The sequence below is a fragment of the Periplaneta americana genome, chromosome 8, assembly GCF_040183065.1.
Source record: "Periplaneta americana isolate PAMFEO1 chromosome 8, P.americana_PAMFEO1_priV1, whole genome shotgun sequence".
In the NCBI taxonomy this organism is placed as follows: Eukaryota; Metazoa; Arthropoda; class Insecta; order Blattodea; family Blattidae; genus Periplaneta; species Periplaneta americana.
In genome coordinates, this window is record NC_091124.1 from 73,150,002 (window position 1) to 73,171,401 (window position 21,400).

Genomic DNA, 21,400 nt, shown 5'->3' on the forward strand with positions numbered 1-21,400 from the left:
CACGATCGGAACAAGTGCCGGAAATATTATTAATACTCACGCGATCGGCTCACAGGCCGTAGACTATATAAGTGATTAAACACGCCACTGGCCGGCAGTCTTCTGACCAAAACACACGATCGGCTCACTAGCCGGTAATATTCTGAGAAAATACACGCTCGGCTCACAGGCCGGTAATCGTCTCGGGGGTCCACGCTCGGCTCACGTCCTTTTAAATACTCACCAAGGTGACGCGCTCACCAGACGCTACTATTGTTTGCCAGGTTCAAACAACGCTACCAGCGCGTTCCTAGACAGGAAAAACCCCTTTATGCTATACTAAAGTTCAGTAACCTACCTCGCGTCTACTGGTCTTAAATGCGTTAGGCGCCTGTCAGACTGAGTGAATAAAGAGCCTATTACGCGCTTCAATGATCCCTGTGGCGTAGGTTAAACAAACATCTCAAAGAAATATAGAAATATCTAAACTGAAACTATACTATAACTTATATAGGAGAAAAAAAATATCTCACTATCGCCGGACCACCCGACTACAGCTTCAAATGCCCCTTTCTCAACAATAGAAATTCCCCTAAAGAATTTTCATTGTTGGGAAATCTCGCCTTCGATAATGCCATTCTACCGTTATTCCTATCGCGATCAGCCAGGATACACGCCATCTTGCTCAGCTATACAAATTCTAAAATAAACATGACATATATGTTTTTAAACAATCTCTCTGTGCACACAGTCATTATTCAAGCATACTTGTTAATCATCCCTCACACTATTTACATACATTATCTACAAAATTCATAAGATTCTTATTTACAGTGTCACACATTATTCAATCACGCATCCGTCTTGCGTACGCAGTTACACTGCGCCGCACTGTACATTGGTATCCTGCCTTTTCACAATAGAGTCTAGCTCCCCATTCCAACTTACGTATCTATATTTACATTGTCTTGCCGGAATGGTCTTAGCAGCTGTTTATGGTATCTACCTAGAACCTTGTTTTTGTTTAGGTCCTTCAACTCGTAGGTATGGTCTCCAAATTTATTTGCTATAGAGAATGGTCCCTTATACAATAGCTCCATCCTCGAGTACCGGCCTCTTAAAGCCGATGATAACTTTATGTCTCTTAACAACACTTGATCTCCAACCTTCGGTTCCCATCGGTGTCTATACCTCTTTACTTTTGACCTTCTCTTTTCTGCCTTTTTCTCTATCCTATCCAAAGCCAATCTACACAGTTGTTCCTCGTTCATCGAATCACCCTCCTGTATAGCCTCCGGGAGCTTTCCGATCATTGGATCCGGGTCTATCCCTAACATTAGTTTTATGGGAGCGATCCCGGTAGTAGGGTTCACCGAATGGTTCATCACCTTCTCAATTACAGTACATTGTTTAAACCAGTCTTTGTGGTTCCTATGACATAAGATTCTAAAATACAATGATATGTCCCTGAGGGCTCTCTCGCATGGGTTTCCGCTGGGAAAATAGGCGGAGCAGTTATACATTTTGATACCTGCGCTTCTTAGTCTGTCAGTAAACAACCTCGATTTATGTACAGAAACGTTATCACACAACAATGCCTTCACTGGACCATACTTCGGTACATAATCATTAAATATCTTATCTGCACAAATTTTACTTGATAATGATCGCAAAGGGTAGATTTTTACAAATTTAGTGAACACATCATATGTTACAAAAATGTATTTATGTCCAAATGCAGACATCGGCATAGGACCATGTTCGTCTACAGCTACAAGCTCGTTTTTGCCTCCCCTGACAATAACTTGTGGTACAGTGTCGAATTTTACATTCATAGGTTTTGCCTTCTGACAAATTACACAACAAGAGACAACTTTCCTAACTTTCCTTGCCAGCTGTTTGATATACACTGATTCAGCCACGGTTAGCGAAACTCTCTCGCTCCCTGAGTGACTCATAGATACGTGAAAATCACGAATTAATTCTTCTTCCATGCTAGTAGGAATGTACACCTTCCATTTCTGGACGTCTCTCCCGTGTAGCTTATACAACACTCCAGAGCGCATACCAATTGACTCACCTTGAGCCTGTGAGATCTCTTTAGCCGTGTTCTTCATATTTCTTATCGCGGGGTCCTCATCTTGCAAATCTGCAATCCTACGAAATCTACCCGCGAGTGAACTATTCCCGGTGGAATGAATTTTCATGACCGCGATCTCATATTTAGGGGCGGTAATAGTTTCCGGCAACCCCGATTTTGAATTCAAACGGGACAGACAATCTCCGAAGATATTCTCTGATCCCGGAATATGCTTTATAGTTACATCATAGGCGAGAATTTCATGTACGTACCTAGATATCCTAGAGTTGGTCAGTTTGCACCGGTTTAGGAAGCCTAAGCTCACGTGATCCGTGTACACTACAATCTGACGATTGAAAATGTACTGCCGAAACTTCTGTAGTGCGAAGTACACTGCAGAAATTTCCAACTCCGTAATTGATGCGTTACTTTCCGTCCGCGACAAACCTCTCGAGGCCGTGGCAATCACGTGTCGCTCGTTGTCTTCGCTAGTTTGACACAGTACTGCGCCATAACCATACGAAGATGCATCAGTGTATATCTGGTAAGGTAGGCGGTCGTTAGGCCTTTCCAGCAGAATCGAGTCCGCGAACAATAGTTTCGACCGATCGAAAGCCTCTTGTTCCGCTGCTCCCCATCTAAATGGTGTATCTTTCTTTAGGAGTTCCCTCAGTGGATGCACGTGTCGCGCGAAATTGACCAGGAACCTATTTTGGTATTGGAGGATACCCAGATATCTCCGAACCTGCTTCCTGTTCTTAGGAGGTGGGATCTTCATAATGCTCTCCACTCTCTCTCGGTTCGGCCTAACTCCTTCCGTTGAAATCACATAACCCAAGAATTCGGTCTCAATTTTGAAAAACGCAGTCTTCCCTAATTTCACTGTCATGCCAGCTTCCCTGAGTTTACTTAATACAAAATCAATGTCTCGAATGTGTCTCTGTATATTGTTCCCATATATCAAAAAGTCGTCCACATACTGCGCTAAAAACTCTTTTGTGGAATCCATGAAAATCCTATCGAGTGCTCTTAATAACGCCGATCCTGAACTTGCAATGCCAAAAGGGCAGCGCGTGTATTGATATACGCGTCCGTTGTGCAAAAACGCGGTATATTTCCTAGATTCCTCGTCTAAAGGGATCTGCCAAAATGAGCTCGTTAAATCTAAGCTCGTGAACACGGAACAATCACTCATCCTACTTAAAAGTGTATCTATGGGTTCCGTGCGGAAGTTTTCTCGGACTGAAAAGGAATTTACATGTCGGGCATCGATCGTGACCCGCAGGCTACCATTCTGCTTCCTTACACAGCACAAGGCGTTTACATACGGAGAATCCGATACCTCAATTATTCCGTCCCTCAAAATGTTGTTGATGACCTCGTCTGCCTGCTCTCGTATCGAAAGTGGAATGGGCCTACACTTGTGTCGAAATATCTCTAATCCCTCTACACTAATTTTATGAGTGTACATATTACACAGCCCCGGCGTATCTGAAAATACATCTAAATTTTTCACTACCACGTCCATTAATTGTTTTCTCTCTTTCTCACTAATCCTGTACGCTTCACTGACTTTCCTATTTACTGCCTCGAACGTACCCTCGTCAATCCTATTGTTCGCGGCGGCTATTCCTTCGACGCAGTGTCGCGACCCTACCGCGTTAACAACGTCACTTTCGTACAAGTGACTATTACGTAATGGCTGCACCCGGGCTAATTCTACAATGCACAAATCACAATTCCCGCAGTCTACATTACACGTTCCCTTCTTACGGTCCTCATTTTCCCACGGATTGATCTCGATTACTGCATTCTTGCATATTCGGATATGTTCTACAAAGAATAATTCCTCCTGCAGCTCTCTCTCTCCTTTTGATCTCTCATCTCCTTCTGTCAATGCGCCTCCTGTGCTAAACGGTACGTGTCCTATGTTTCCCTCTTGGGTGATCACGCCTAAATTATTCCCTCCGAAATCTAATAACGCCTGCCATTCGTAGAAACTTTCTACGCCAATTATAACATCCATGGTTAATTTTTGCACAACTAGGAAAATTGCCTGTAGTCTTAGATTACCACATTCGATCTCGAAGAGCACCTGGAATCTAACTTTCTCCCGCTTCTTCCCTAACGCGCCAGCGCAGTACAGTGAACAAATCGGAAGTACCTGCAATTTTACTCCTGACTCTTTAATTTTCTGAAAAAATTCCATGCTGCACACATTGTTGGTTGACCCAGAATCTAATAGCACACAACAATTAACACCAAAAATCTTTACATCTATACAGGGTAATGTGTATATGCCCTTATTATCCGTTTCTCGGCATGTGATTTCACTCGGTCGGTTTATGTTGATCGCGTTTGCGGACCCTTCAGATAGTGTTCTATGACACTCGGCTACAGAAATCTCCGAGTCCTTAAGACTTCTGCATCCTAGTTTCCCGAAGCGGACCCATTTCCACACTCATCTCTCATTTCGTTCCTCCTTGCCGTAGGATCTCTACCCGGGCTTGCCGGCCTGTCACACTCGTCACTACACGTGGCTGGCATTCTATTGTTTCCCTGCTGCGCCGCCACCATCAATGCATTTCTGCGGTCTCTTTCTTGTTCCTGCCTCCTCCAGTCTCTCCTGTTATTCCAGCCCCTGCCAAAATTAGGCTGCCAGAATCCTTGCCTGTATCTCCTATTTCTTATCCAGTGGGGTGGGTTGCTGTCCCTAGGGTGCACATTTGCCTCTCTATCCGTATACCATCTTATGTGATTAATTCTGCGGACTGGTCCGCCCCCATTATTTCTCATCCTATTTACATTACTTCCGCTACCGCGGTCAACACCAGGATTATTGCGGTTGTACATATTTCTGACAGGTTGAATACCCCTCCTATTTCGGTTTGGACTGACAGTACCACTTTGACCCCGACTATTATTATTATTATACCCATAGCCTGGTTGTCTGTCAACTGCCCAACTATTTACATTCATGTTTCCTCGAGGTGGTGAGAGGGTGCCATGTGCCCCTCTCTCCGCCTTCGAGTGGCTGGAATAACCCTGCGTTCTCTTCTCTACACAATTAGTTGCGTCATAACTTTCGCCTCCATTGTGTATCATATCAGAAGTGTCTAGCGCGGTCAGGAGGTCGATGGTCTCCCCAAAATCTCGTGGTCCCGCGATAATTAAATTATACCTAATATTTTCCGGGTAATGGGATATGATAGTTTGTATCAATTCAGAATCTGGCATTGGTGGATTTAGACTCTTTCCCTTTTTGACAAGCTCCATAAAGTAATCAATCATCGATATGCCTTTCTTAGCATCAAACCTACTATCATTGATTTCTTTTCTAATTTTCTGCTGTTGCCTCTGCCCCCAATACCGGTCAGAGAACTTTGTTTTGAATTCTCCATAACTAACCTGTGCGTCTAAAGCTACGAGAACCCAATTAAGTGGCCGTCCTCTTAGACTTTTTCTCACGACGGTCATTTTTAGTTCCTCTGGTACCCCTTTCACGTGAAAATACGTTTCCAATTCGCGGATATAACAGTGAGGGTTTGAAAATTCCACCTCATCAAATATGGGATAACCAATTTCATTAATGATATGCGTGGGATACTGTGGGCGACCTAAAGATGACCTCTCGTTTACAATATTTAAATTACATTGTTCCTGATTTCGGGGGTCTTGGTTCTCTCCGACCACATGATTACTTATGTTGCTACCTCCTACTATATTTCCTAACCCCATACTACTGCTCCCGCTAGGCGTTCCGCTCACACTCGGTTCGCTAATTGAATTATCGACAGTGACTCCATGGATCCTATCTTGCATCGAATTCCATCTTGATTCTAAACTCTCTAGGCGTTCTCTCTCTTCCTTTCCCTGGTCTCTCACTACTCGCCTAATCGCTTCCATCTCTCGATCCACCCCTTGTAACCTCTCATCTACCGTCCCTTCTATGGCCGACCTCGTCTTTTCGTTCTCAGCAATTGTGCTGTTCCTCACCTTCTCCTCTAGTTCCCTCATGTTCTCTGCCATCTTATCTACTACGACGCCTAGTTGACTTTCTATTTCCGTATTATTGTCTGCTATCTTCCCCTCCAAGTTTTCTATTCGACTCTCTATCAGCTGGTTTACCTGTTCTCTAATCTCTCTGGAATTTTCTCCCATCCTACTCTCCATTTCTGATAGTTTGCTGTCCATCTGCCTCATCAGCTGTTCGGTCTTTTGGCCTAGCCTCTCATCGATTTGCTTTATTTGTTCTGAAATTTGCTTCGCTTGCTCAGTACTCTGACCTAATCTTTCATCCATTTGTCTCAAACTCTGTTTCAATTGCTCTGAATTATCCTGTTTCATTTGTTCAAAATTTTGCTTAATTTGTTCTGACATTTGCTTCGCTTGCTCAGTACTTTCACCTAATCTTTCATCCATTTTTTTCATTTGTTCTGTACTCTGACCTAATCTTTCATCCATTTTTTTCATTTGTTCCGTAATATGTTTCATTAAAATTCCTAGCGGTCCTAGCATCATCCCTTCTTCTCCCTTTTCCTTCTCGCTACATTGCTGGGTTTCTTCGCTATTTCCTATGATCTCGTCGTCCCCCATACTGCTCTCCAATTTTAATCTTCCCTCCATTTCGCTGTCTCCTACGTTATCCATCCCCCTATTCTCTCTTCTTATTATTTTCCTCTCACTCTCCGTCCCTTCGGTCTCAATTCTCCTATTCCTTAATAACATCTGGATATGCCATAACCCATATACAGATCACACAATAACAATCCCCTCCAAAATATTATACACACACACACATATATATATATATATATATATATATATATATATATATATATATATATATATACATATAACCCTATACAGAAATATGCGTTAATAAATGTTATCCTCCCTACACACAAAGAAAGTTCCTACATGTATAACCCTCCAAAATATTACCATCCACGTTGTCTTCCTCCTCGATGTAGCGTCGACCCTGCTCGTCCCGCGTGGCCGTGATGATTTCGCCACCCTCGGTGTCGCCGCTCTCGTTGTCTCGGCGGGGATGCTGCGTCAGCCTCTCTGCTGTCGTCTAGTACTGACGATAATCACGTTGCTGCTGCTACTGTTGTTCTCGTCCCGACGCCTCGGTGGTATTGTTGATTCTCGTAGCCACGCGTTGTTGTTTTTATTCTCGTAGCCACACACTAGTATTGTTTTTATCCTCGTAGCCCCACTGTCTCGGTGGTATTGTTGATTCTCGGGCCCCACACTAGTATTGTTTTTATTCTCGTGGCCCCACGTTGGGCGCCATTTGCGACGGGTTTTACCTGGTGGCACACGTTGTTGTTGTTTATCTTCCTCTCTGTCGCGCCGCCGGCAGAGGAGAAGTCCACTAACTCAGTCATACGTCGGTGGGTGATGGAGGATCTTGTCCCCCGGTAGAGGAGATCTCTTCTCAGGGACCTTGTGGTTTTGTGGGCGTAGGATGTAATGTGATGTTGGTAATTCCCACGAAAAGAAACCAAGGGGTAAAGTTCCACTATGTGTATTTATTCGGCTCACTTCCCTTGCTTGAGTCCAAGCGACGGAATACTGGCTGTTGTCATTCCGTGTGTTTTCGGCGTCTCGTTTAACGCCAGTTTAAAATCGCTGCCGTCAGCTTACTGAGTAAATCACAAAGCTAAAAGGTGCGAAATCTACACTTTATCACTTCGTTCGGCTGGGAAACGGAGAATGATAAGATATACACGATCGGAACAAGTGCCGGAAATATTATTAATACTCACGCGATCGGCTCACAGGCCGTAGACTATATAAGTGATTAAACACGCCACTGGCCGGCAGTCTTCTGACCAAAACACACGATCGGCTCACTAGCCGGTAATATTCTGAGAAAATACACGCTCGGCTCACAGGCCGGTAATCGTCTCGGGGGTCCACGCTCGGCTCACGTCCTTTTAAATACTCACCAAGGTGACGCGCTCACCAGACGCTACTATTGTTTGCCAGGTTCAAACAACGCTACCAGCGCGTTCCTAGACAGGAAAAACCCCTTTATGCTATACTAAAGTTCAGTAACCTACCTCGCGTCTACTGGTCTTAAATGCGTTAGGCGCCTGTCAGACTGAGTGAATAAAGAGCCTATTACGCGCTTCAATGATCCCTGTGGCGTAGGTTAAACAAACATCTCAAAGAAATATAGAAATATCTAAACTGAAACTATACTATAACTTATATAGGAGAAAAAAAATATCTCACTATCGCCGGACCACCCGACTACAGCTTCAATGTATATATTTATCTTTCATTTACGTAATATTATCATATTTTTTGCAGTTTTTGAAGTGAATTTCGGAACGATGCTAGTAACAAACCAAATAGTCTGAATTTAAGTAACTCAACATTCGTTATCTTGTGTATCAGTGCTCTGGTCTCCGATCATGCGCAGTGTCTCACATCTGAGACTTAGGAATATTCAATCGTCTCATCCTTTTTCAGGGAAACTGTACATACATACATGCATACATACATACATACATACATACATACATACATACATACATACATACATACATACATACATACATACATACATACATGCACACACGCACACTCATTCATTCATTCATTGTCGTGAGATTTCATTTTGTTTATAATGTGTTTTTTCAGTTGTTATATTTAAACCTCTGGTAGTGTGGAAGATAAAGTCATACTCGTATAGTCTTATCTACACCAGAATAAATTAATCAGTAAATATGTGAATAAACAAATAAATACATAAATAAGTATTTAGTTCATGTTCTATAAGAGTTATAAGATCAGAAAATTGAAGAGAATTTTATTTTCAGTAGTAATGGAAAACCTAACAACGTTTTCAATTGCAAAAGTAACACTTTTTCGATAATTTTGTTGATGTAACGTAAGTTGTGTGAAAAGGAGTGGATGAAAAAAAGAGAATGAAAATACAACCAATCTCTATGGAAGAGACAAAAATGTGAATGTTGTCGGGAGTGGAACCCGTTTCGTTTGATATTTGTAATAAGGAACGCTACTGCTGAATATTTATTTTCAATTCATGTCCATTTTCCTTGTTAATTGTAATGGAATAGAAGATAAACACTATGTTGATGGTGTAATATATGTTAATATCATTAGTAGTATATGAAATATGAGTTTATTTTGTTTGGCGACGATGATTGGTGGATTTCTTGAGTTTTCTTCGTAACGTATTGAGCGATTTAAATTGCTTATATATCACATTATTAAACAATGAATTTATAATGAACACTGTACTTTTTCTTACAGATAACCTTAAAAGGGGAGAAGATTAATGAAATACCCTACAATGCCTACACGGAACCAAGGAGTGTGGTAAGTACGAAAGTAGTAAAATGTCTGACAAGTATGAGTAAACTGATACGCAATTTCTTATAAAATTTCAGGTTTGTCATACAACGCACATCAAATTTGTGAATCAGGTGCACTAAATATTTATCCACTGCGTTAATTAGCAACTGCAGTTTAGGTTTAATTACAAAAGGCGATAAAATTTTATTATAAACAAATAATTAAACTTCTTTTGCTCGACACCAAAATTTCGTCACGTCTCAACATCAACTCCTTGCCAAAAGTTAGCAACCCTTTAGCGTGCAACGTTTATTGTCAAATGGTAAAACGTGAAAGTTCCGACATCTGATGTCACTTGCTTAGTATTGGCGAGTTACGCCACACTATTTCTTAGCAGCGGCGAGTTACGTTACACTATTTCTTAGCAGCGTCAATTTACGTCACACTATTTCTTAGCAGCGTCAAATTGCGTCACACTATTTCACAGCATTGCGAGGTACGCCACACTAATTCTCAGCAACGGTGAGTTACGTCAAACTATTTCTTGCAGAGGCGAGTTACGTCACACTATTCCTTTGCAGTGGCGAGTTACGTTACACTATTCCCTAAAAGCGGTGAGTTACATCACACTGTTTCCTTGCAGCGGCGAGTTACGTCACACTGTTTCATAAAGCGGCGAGTTACATCACACTATTTTTTTGCAGCGGCGAGTTACATCACACTATTTCTTCGCTGCAGCGAGTTTGTTCACACTATTTCCTTGCAGCGGCGAGTTACATCACACTATTCCTTTGCAGTGGCGAGTTACGTTACACTATTTCCTAAAAGCGGTGAGTTACGTCACACTATTTCTTTGCAGCAGCGAGTTTGTTCACACTATTTCCTTGCAGCGGCGAGTTACATCACACTATTTCTTTTGAGTGGCGAGTCACATCACACTATTTCTTTGCAGCGGCAAGTTAAATCACACTATTTCTTTGCAGCGGCGAGTTACCTCACACTATTTCTTTGCAGCGGCGAGTTACGTCACACTATTTCTTTGCAGCGGCAAGTTACATCACACTATTTCTTTGCAGCGGCGAGTTACGTCACACTATTTCTTTGCAGCGGCGAGTTAGTTCACACTATTTCCTTGCAGCGGCGAGTTATATCACACTATTTCTTGGCAGCGGCGAGTTACGTGACACTATTTCTTTGCAGCGGCGAGTTAGTTCACACTATTTCCTTGCAGCGGCGAGTTATATCACACTATTTATTTGCAGCGGCGAGTTACATCACACTATTTCTTTGCAGCGGCGAGTTACATCACACTATTTCTTTTGAGTGGCGAGTCACATCACACTATTTCTTTGCAGCGGCGAGTTACATCACACTATTTCTTTTGAGTGGCGAGTCACATCACACTATTTCTTTGCAGCAGCGAGTTACGTCACACTATTTCTTTGCAGCGGCAAGTTACATCACACTATTTCTTTGCAGCGGCAAGTTACGTCACACTATTTCTTTGCAGCGGCGAGTTAGTTCACACTATTTCCTTGCAGCGGCAAGTTACATCACACTATTTCTTTGCAACGGCAAGTTACGTCACACTATTTCTTTGCAGCGGCGAGTTAGTTCACACTATTTCCTTGCAGCGGCAAGTTACATCACACTATTTCTTTGCAGCGGCGAGTTACGTCACACTATTTCTTTGCAGCGGCAAGTTACATCACACTATTTCTTTGCTGCGGCAAGTTACGTCACACTATTTCTTTGCAGCGGCGAGTTAGTTCACACTATTTCCTTGCAGCGGCGAGTTATATCACACTATTTCTTTGCAGCGGCGAGTTACGTCACACTATTTCTTTGCAGCGGCAAGTTACATCACACTATTTCTTTGCAGCGGCAAGTTACATCACACTATTTCTTTGCAGCCGCAAGTTACGTCACACTATTTCTTTGCAGCGGCGAGTTAGTTCACACTATTTCCTTGCAGCGGCGAGTTATATCACACTATTTCTTTGCAGCGGCGAGTTACGTCACACTATTTCTTTGCAGCGGCGAGTTACGTCACACTATTTCTTTGCAGTGGCAAGTTACATCACACTATTTCTTTGCAGCGGCGAGTTAGTTCACACTATTTCCATTACAGCGGCGAGTTATATCACACTATTTCTTTGCAGCGGCGAGTTACATCACACTATTTCTTTGCAGCGGCAAGTTACATCACACTATTTCTTTGCAGCGGCGAGTTACATCACACTATTTCTTTGCAGCGGCGAGTTAGTTCACACTTTCACTGCGGCAGCGAGTTACATGATACTATTACTTTGCAGCGGCAAGTTACATCACACTATTACTTTGCAGCGGCGAGTTACGTCTCACCATTTCTCGACGACGGTAATGTTATAAGTCATACGTTTGTGGTGTACCTTGCTTGATGATGTTAACGAGTCGCCAAGAAATTTATGGAGCTGTTCATCATTATGGGATCTTAAAAAAGTGACGAAATGCCAATATTGTTACCGTAAAGCTTGGTTAGATTGGCCCAGCCCGTGTTACTTTGGTTCGCAAACGATAAAAGGTTTTAAGAATCTTTCGCACTCCGAGTTTCATCCACATCATTCATTTCTACGCACCATACGACAGACAGATATTTTAATAATATCTCCTTCTACCAGGATTGTCTATAACGTCGTTTGTTGGACAGCTATGACATGCATGGCGTTTATTATTGTAGAAATATTGGCATACAAGATCTGTAAACAATATTTTATTTTTGTAAAACTTCTTGACAGTATTTTCTATTTACAATTACATAGGACCTAGTCACGTGGATAGGGGCTAGTCACGTGGCCCAGGTAATAGTAATCCCTAGCGCTAAATTTCTTTCGTTATAACTGTTTTCAGACCACATCAGACCATTGAAATTAAAATAGCCAATCACTGACTGTTGGAAACTTTGTGTAACTTGAAAAAGCTAGTTATATCTAACTATTATGACGGAAATGGAAGAAAACAGAATTTATGTGGACTATATGCATATAAGTCCTATTGGTCGGTATTGGGTATGGCCCCAACAGAAGAACATTTTATTTTATCAGTGGTAAAGAAAATAACTCCCCCTTCAAAAGGAGAGAATAATAAGGGCTAAAATGTAGATATGAGTGTTAAATTTGTTACTTATTTGTGTTATGTGCAACATTTAAATGAAAGATCGAGGTAATGCATTAATTTCTTACTGAATGAAGTTTGTACACTGATATTACATTTTCTTTGTCACTTCGTAATGAGTCTCCTTTTCGCACGAATTTAAAGTCTGTGAAACGAGGGCCAAAAAGTAACTTTACGAATGTATATCATACGATATTTTTCTACGATAACACAAATTTATATTAAATAAATATTTAAAGTACAAGAGGTTACTAGATCATAATGTAATAGTCGTCTAAACTCAGAATCATTTCACTTAGACGTTAGATAATCATCGCAATTGAAAAAAAATGTCGTAAAATAAACGAATATAAATTAATAAGGATTTATAATATAAATTTGACATAGGATAGCTTGAACACCAAATTCATCAGAGAGGCATTTGTATTTTGTAAAGGACGTATGTTTTACAAATAGCAAATTTTGCATGTTCTTCTACTTCAGTAATATATTTTTTAAACATTTAATATATGTACTCGTATATTTTTTTAATCTACTGCACTCTTCTGATAATTTTGTTGTTCTGTAAGCTGTGAGCTTGTGAGAATTTACGAAAAACTGCGATCAAAAATCTGGTCTTCAGGTAGCAAAACTTTCGCCACAAAAAGCTAAGGAAGTCTTAACGTCAGATTTCAGAATGAATACTTAAAAACTTTATGGAGAAAGTAGGAAAAGAAGACACGAACAACGTTTGTTTAAAAATATTAGGAAAAAACTGACAGAGAAGAAGTTTCTCAGTTTGACTAGGACAATGTAGGATTTTCCTCCCAGTTTAAGGAGGAACTGTTCATGCCCCTTGTAACTCGACATCCGTGCCACGCTCCGGAGACCGGAACTAATGACTTCTGACGTCACCATAAAGAATCTTGTGGGAGGGAATTAAACAAAAGCCAGAGAATCAGCTGGGGGACCGTCGACATTGGGAACAACGCCAGCGTAAACAAAGTACAGGAACAAGCACACAAACAAGCGACGGAACCGGGACTTCCTCTAATATGCATGCAGGCAACAATGCAAGTTGATGATGTATGCCCCATCGTGTACCTGAACTTAGTGGACCTTGTTCAACATAAATTACACCGAGCATCAAAACCCAAAGAATCGTCCCCGCGGAGGCGATCTAGACAGTAAATTAAAACACAAATTGTACATAATATTATGAAGTTAAAACATATCATACCGCTAAAAAGCAAACAGTCCATATGACGATTCGGGCTAATGTCTGAGTTGTAATGGGCTAAAATTGTAGCATTTATCAATGGTAGACGGATTTGACGAAATGCGCAATTTGAAGATAAGCTCTGAATTGAATATTTTTCTCATAGGCCTATCTTCATGTTAAAAGTAGGTCTATTTTCAGAAAATATAGGTTTAAACACCATGATGGCTTATTAATGGCGCGATTGGCTTCTAAGTTAAAGGGCCTGGATATAAATCCCGGTTGATCCACCCTCAATAATAACAACTTATGTTCAGCAAACCCATGGTCCAAATAACACAGGAGTTTTTCTCCGGGTACTCCGATTCTCTTGTGACATTCGGTCCTCTTATGACATTCCAACATTCTCCATCATCATCATTTATTAGTTCATTAGGAATGTAATGTGACCCCACCGCCTGTGGTGCATTCTGGATAGTCTCTTACGAACTAAATTGTCTACGCTTCTCGGCACTAACGACATCTACATATATGAGCACGCCCGTATAGTCGAAGAAACAGCCAGTTACGGGCCTGTCTTGGACAAAAAAAAACTTTTAAACCACATGATTTAAAACATTAAAGAAAATACTGTTTATTATTAATAATTATAATTAATAATACAATCAACATAATGATGATGATAATAATAAAAAATTTATTTCCTTCTCATTATACAGATGATGTATATAAAACTCGAAGGTGTAAAAGCGTGTGCTCGGGTGCAGTTCAGCTACAATACCTATTCGATATAGATAAAATGCCAAGACATATTACAATACATACAAAACTAAACAGAAACAACACGAGGATAAGAATGAAGGTACGATAATATATATATATATATATATATATATATATATATATATATATATAATACAATATAAAAAACCATCGGCGTAGCTCATGTAGTAGCGCGCCCGCAATTTAGATGGTATGATTATGTAAATGAAATAAAGCATAACAGATTATCAAAAAGTGCCTTCGGTGTAGTTCAAGCAGTAGACGCACTTGCCTGCTGATCCATTACTGCGCTCTATCGTGGGTTCGACTGCAGCTTGTGATTATCTGGTTGAATTTTTTTTTCCGGTGTTTCCGAAACTATAAGGCGAATGTTTAGTAAACGCATCCTAGGCATCCTCTCGCCAATTATCTCCCAGCAGTACGTCCATTGACTCTAATTAATTATACAGCGTTGTTAAAAATTCGAGTAAAATTTGCCGAACAACTTTTAAATTCAATGGAAGAAAAAAAGGAAGAAGGCAAAGATTCATTAATTAATTTATAGTTTTCCGCCCAAGGATAGATCTTTCACTGCAAACTCAGCATTCTTCAGTCTTTCATATTTTCTGCCAGAACAACGATAAAGTTTGAAAACAAAGATAAAAGATGGAAAAAGACATCAATGAAGATGTTCACAACAAAGAGAACTTCAGGAGAGTCAACGAATGACACCGGCCTCGACGGGTTGGTTGCTGGCAACATTTTGAATATTTGACATGAAAAGATGAGACGAGTATTTGAGAACAATCTTCGGATGCATAAAAAATGTACCTAGCAGATGGTACATATGTTGTGACACAGGTAAGATGCAGTTGTATTCATTTTTAAGTTAATTATAAACATTATCCTACTAAACGTGTTTTACGAACTAAAGTTACTACGGTAGAATTGGCGGCTGATGACTTTGCGAGACGTATAACAGAAAATACTGCTCAGCTTGAGCTGTGAGGGGAGGCGTCATATAGGAGGATCCTGTATTAAGGTATTATTATGATCATACTAAATCATGGACAGACAGAATAAGAAATGAAGTTTTGATGTGTGGGTAAAGGAAGAATGATGCTGAAATTGATCAGGAAGAGGGAAAAAAATGGCTGGTCACTGGATAAGAAGAAACTGCCCTACTGAAGGCTGCACTAGAAGTAATGGTGAACGGCAGAAAAGTTCGGGGCAGAAGAAGATATAACAAAATAGACGACATTAAGATACATGAATTATATGCGGACACTAAGAAGATGACAGGAGGTAGGAAATATTGGGGAATACTGGGTTTGTAGTGAAAAAAAAGAATATTAAATCAGTGAAACGTGTACATTGAGTGGATATTAAATGCCATTTAAGAATATTAAGTATTGCATCTTTGCCAAACTGAAGTTAGGTAGTGTAGTGCTGAAATTAATATAGTTACAGAGATATTAAGATTACCACCTTGCACGTGATAATGCAATAAGTACGTTGGTATAAAGCACGATGTAGAGATTAAAGTTTAAGCTCTAGAAACGGCTCTTCTGGAATATTTGCAACAATATGGCAGCTGCGATACGTAATCGGCTCTGAAACAAGTGGGAACTTTATCTCAGAATAATGCATGAGAACGAGTCTGGAGAAAACAGCAGACAGAACAGACGGTACTTTAGACAAATCACTTTATTTTTTCTCGTCAGTTATCCTATATAAGATGGTGGAAGTAGCCATTCTATAATATCTTCAGACTTGTCCTTAACCCGTGCAGGCTATTAGATGGACGGAAATGTGATTTTGGAGGATCTGATGGTCGATCAAGATATGCGGGATATAGAGTCATAATATGCAGATCAAAACAATAATGTATATAGTTCATGGTTTATAGAGTTATAAGATGAGAAAATTGAAGAGAATTTTATTTTCAGTAGTACTGGAGAACCTAACAACGTTTTCAGTTGCAAAAGTAACACTTTTTTGGTAATTTTCTTAAAGTAAGCTAAGTACACTGTGTGACTGAAATTAATTGTTGAGAAATGAATGCAGAGTGACAATGGTTTTGAATGAAAATGGTCGTCCTTGATTTGCATAATCCGATATAATCCTCCAATGTGCTTTGTATTGTCTAAAAAAGAATACAGCCAACGGTTGAATCATACGGGTAGTTCTTTTTGGAATTGTTGGACTTTCACTGGCTTCCCAGCCGGAGCTGTTATTGCTCGAACTTGTGCATTGTTAAACGATGTCCAGTTATCGACCGTAAGTAAATTCCTGCTACCTGCATTTGGCCAATAGCAATTGAGGTACCATTCTCGCAGCTGTTGTAATCCCATTTTACCAGATGTTGATGCATTAGTACATGAGCAAGTGCGAACAACAATAGCTCCGCTGGGAAGTCGGTGGGAGTCCGACAAATTCCAAAAGGTATAATTCAACCGTTGAACGTATTATTTTTCAGACAGTAAAAAACATACTGGAGAACTATATCGGATTATGCAATCAAGGGCGACTATTTTCATTCAAAACTTCGTGGCAGAGATTCCATTGTCACTCTGCATTTATTTCTCTACAATGAATTTCAGTCACCGGGTTTCAAAGACATGATTCCATATGCATTTTATAAATCGGATACATTAATGATCCCACTGGATGGTTTGAAGTGCCCAAGCAGTACACTTTTCACGTACCAGGAGTTAACATTTGTGGTGGTTCTTTCTATATCAGGTGTTCACGGTGCACTGCAAAGTTCTGTTTTGATCATTTTATAAATTCTGGTGACTTGCACTTTGCCCACTGCCACATTTTTGTCCATTAAGACTGATAAATCAGCAAATATGTTAATATATATTGATGCCTTTGAAGTTCATACTTCGAATTTGTACCTCCATTTTCATCACCATTAGCAGTTAAAATGTATATCAATAAACTCTACCAATGCATACTACGTGTCAGTTTATGTTTTATTCTGAAAACACACAGGCGAACTGGAGAGGTCCATTTGTCTCAAATTAAGAGAACAGTGCATTGTAATAATAAATGATTGAAAGAATTTTAGTTTTATCCTTTAAAAGTCCAAAAATTTTATCCGAACAAAATGAATGTAATATTTTAAATTCCTTTCCAGAACGAAAAATTATATTTGTTCCGATTAAATTTCTATACGTATAAAGGACAAAGGTAAAATTATTTCATTCATTTATTATTACGAAACTGTGCTCTCTTAAATTGACTGATCATATTGGGAATTAAATCAAAGACTTCCTCAAAACACACTATAAAATGTTTGATATAAAACAACATTTATCTCGAAAAGGAAGCAAAAAAAACGAGCAAAATTGTATTATAGTTTTTTTTGTTTGAAACATCTCGAAGAATAACCGCCTGATATTTAATGACATTGCTTATGGTTGACTCTGTATGAGCTTCAGGAAAAAAATGTAGACGTGAATTGATAAACATCCCAATCCCAAAATTTACCGAATTTGACTTTTACCTGGCATAATGTTGTGTTTTAGACAAGCTACCATCCTATAAGAAAGAATATCCAAGCCTGAAGTTTTAATCTTACGAATATTTTTTTCAATATTTTTACATTGCAAGCCTATGTAGGTTTCTTGCTCTCCTGCACAATTTACTTGAATAGACTTGGGATGTTAGTCAACTCAGGCCTTCAATTGATGCCCTAGTATCATATACGTACTTCGCGAAGACAAATGCTTCTGAAGGTTTGTAACTTGCAGCAATTTCTGATAAAATAAGGAGAATGCAAGTATAATTGTGTTATGGTTAGGACGAAGGTTCATGATATTCTTGTATAAGGTTTTTTCTTAAACTTTCGTAAGGTACAAAAGTGAGTTAATTGTAATAGAGATTCAATAACTACTGGTAAGAAAAAGTTACATGTTAGCTTGACCCGAATACATTCTGAATGTTTATCTTTAATATATTCAGTCTTGAAGACAGTTTGTTCTTATTGTTTTGATATATACTGTGTGTTCATTTCAAAGTGTGTCATGACGTCACTGTTGTGAATCAACTATTTGAAGCGAGTTTCAGCTTTTATGTCAGATAAGTTGCCTATTAATCAAGGCGTTCAATCTGAACTTGAGAACGTGTACGGTATAACTTGAATGTCGTAGCAACAGATTGCGGTCTGTACGGTCTGTGTGCTACCATAACCTCTTTCGAACTGTGTTTTGCGCGGGCAAGTCGTACGCAGAATATTTATCATCGGTTGCGTACGGCAACATTCCACAACACAAATCAAATGCTCCGTTTCCATGTTGACAGTCGAAGTTAATGTCAACAAATACGTAAGTAATCATCTTAACCCTCGCCCCATATCCCGACGGTAAGAAAAAAACTCACCTCGGTACGTGTTTCCAAACAGTTCACATTCCTGTCACTACCGGCGTTACCGTACATATCGGTAAGTACTCTTCAGAATGAACGCCGTACTTGCTAGGCAACTTCTCTGGCACATAGGTAATACGGCTCTGCGGAAGTGTAGGAAGATTGAATTCTCGAGGCCCATCGGCTAGCCACGTGACGGCATACAGTGAATCATGACACACTTTGAACTGAACACGCAGTAGTATAAATTATGAAGGTAATATAAATGAGTACTTTACCTAATGTGCACACTCATATGACTTTATAAATTTAGTATTTTCATATAATTCATAAATAAAGACAATCTCAAGTTTGGAAAGAAACATGTGAGTGAAATTATGATTTATTATGAAGTTTATTAAAGAGGAGTATGTTTCGAGTGAAGTCACGCGCAGAGTAAAATATACTACGGTAGCTTAAATTACAAAACAATTACAATATACTAGTCTTATAATTGCATATTTAAATTATTCAATAGATGTAAACTGGCCTCTAGTTTGATTATCTATGTGTCTGTATGAATCCACACAGTAAGGTAATATCAATGTCATAACAATTTTGGAAATATACTCCTATGCCGATGTGTGGCAACATATCGCGATTAGCTGTCCCTTTGTTACAGAAACGAATGCAAAACGTTCTTCTAACGCTCGTCTGATTTGCGATGCGGGTCACGGATTCAGATGTTACACTACAGACACGTACTACCTTCAAACATGATAAACAGCACCCCTTGATTTATTCGGTTCGCAAGGTCCACATACGTGCTCTAGTTCAGTTTAAATGTCTGCTCTGTCTGTATGAAGAGAAATGAAACCGTTGGAAACTCTGTGACAGAAAAGGGGTGAATTCAGGCATGATTTCCAAGTCTGTGAAATTTATATATATATAACAACTTATAATTTTATACATTTTCTTCTCGCTTGAACATTTTTAAAATACGAAGTTGCTTCATAAAACCCCGGCAAAAATATTATGCAGCTACTTTTCCTTTTTATATTCTTTTGTTCAAAGCAAAGTAAGGAAAGCAAGGGTTTATTATAGAGATAAATAGTTCACTCCACGAGGTAGATTACCCCTTCTCACCCCATAACTTGAAGGAAAGAGTAGTAAAGTTCTACGAGATTATCGCCTACTGTTTTAAGAATCGCAGGCGAAAGGATCGCCTGCAGAGCGGGTCGGGTCAACTCTTCTCTGATAACTACCAGACTCCCTTTGTCTTGGTCTGTTTCTCCTCTGCTTTACATAATTGGTGGGCGGTGTTCTGCAAAGGTGACAAATGATCTAGGAATTGAAATAAATGTGTTACGTCCCAGTGCTCTTGCTACTGCCTTCTTCGCCGTATAAAACTTCATTTTCCAGTCGTTTCTTTTGCCTTTCTTTTCAAGTTTAAAAAGAAATCCCTTGTCACTAGATGACCTGTTAGCAAATAATGGGTATGTTTTTTAATCTCGAACGAAAGAATTAAAAATGACTAATACATGAATGTAATATCACTGATGTTTCCTATTCAAGATAATCCGCTAAAAAGAAATAGATTCTCAGAGGAAATTAAGTTAGTAAATTGACCATATTACATATTTTATTTCAGATTATTAAATTATCATCACTAATAATTATTATAATTTATATAATGTCACAATTTATGTTGCTTTACTACGTTGTTATATTTCTTCATTGCTCTGTTTGGTAGTTTAAATAATAAGACCTAAACAGCCTCGAATTTATTGCTGCTCTTTTCTTGAGATCTAGATAAGGTATTACTTAGAATATCTTTAACAATGAAGGAAATTAAAATAACACACAGTTGTAACGTATATTTATTATAAAATTGTATAATGCACAGCTGTCAAAAGAAATAGTGGCCTCTCTCTAGAAGCTAAGTTCCCCTCGGGTATCTTCGCTACAATTCGGAGACCGGCGATGTTACATGTTGTTGGACTACGTTGCCTGATATCTAAAGTTATAATTCAAGTGTTATGCATGTTACTGTTGTAGCTTAATGCTAGCGTTCAGGACTGATATTCATGAGGTCGTGCGTTTGAACACAACTTAGTGCTTTTTATGTTATTTTTTTGTTTCATTTTTTTAAGAGAGAGAGAGGAAATATAATTGCTCATATCTCTTTTATGACTGTTTTAGTAGTTAACATCAGGCTCATGAATGTATTATGCCATGATTTTATCATTATTTATTACGACATTATGGCTGAAAATGGAAAGGAAGAAAGATTATATTCTCAACAAAGATATGTTTCATGACATAAACAAAACAAACTTAGAAAATTCAAACAATTAAAAGTTAAAAAAAAACAAACAAAAAGCAGGGATGCAATATTTAGTCCATCTGTCTCCCATCTCGATCACATCTTGCAGTCGAGTGGGCATGGAATCGACTAATCTTTTCAAATGGCGACTGTTCTAGCCACGACATCCCAGGCATCCTGGACAAGCTTCCACAAACCATTAGGACGTCTTGGA

At 39.4% G+C, this 21,400-nt stretch overlaps 1 protein-coding gene and 1 long non-coding RNA gene across 2 annotated transcripts in view; one reads left to right on the plus strand and one right to left on the minus strand.

The window, feature by feature from the left end:
* The window catches only part of LOC138704815 (uncharacterized), a 938,645-nt gene that overhangs the window by 291,372 nt on the left and 625,873 nt on the right, over positions 1-21,400 (plus strand). The window contains exon 3 of the long non-coding RNA XR_011333439.1: positions 9,353-9,418. This is a non-coding gene — a long non-coding RNA (uncharacterized lncRNA). The remainder of the gene's footprint in view (positions 1-9,352; positions 9,419-21,400) is intronic.
* Positions 4,490-6,849, minus strand: LOC138704365 (cingulin-like). The gene is made up of 2 exons (XM_069832202.1): positions 6,466-6,849; positions 4,490-6,345 (listed from the first exon to the last, which is right to left on the minus strand). Exons 1-2 carry the CDS (start codon positions 6,785-6,787, stop codon positions 4,490-4,492), a joined length of 2,178 nt encoding a protein of 725 aa, XP_069688303.1. The 5' UTR covers positions 6,788-6,849.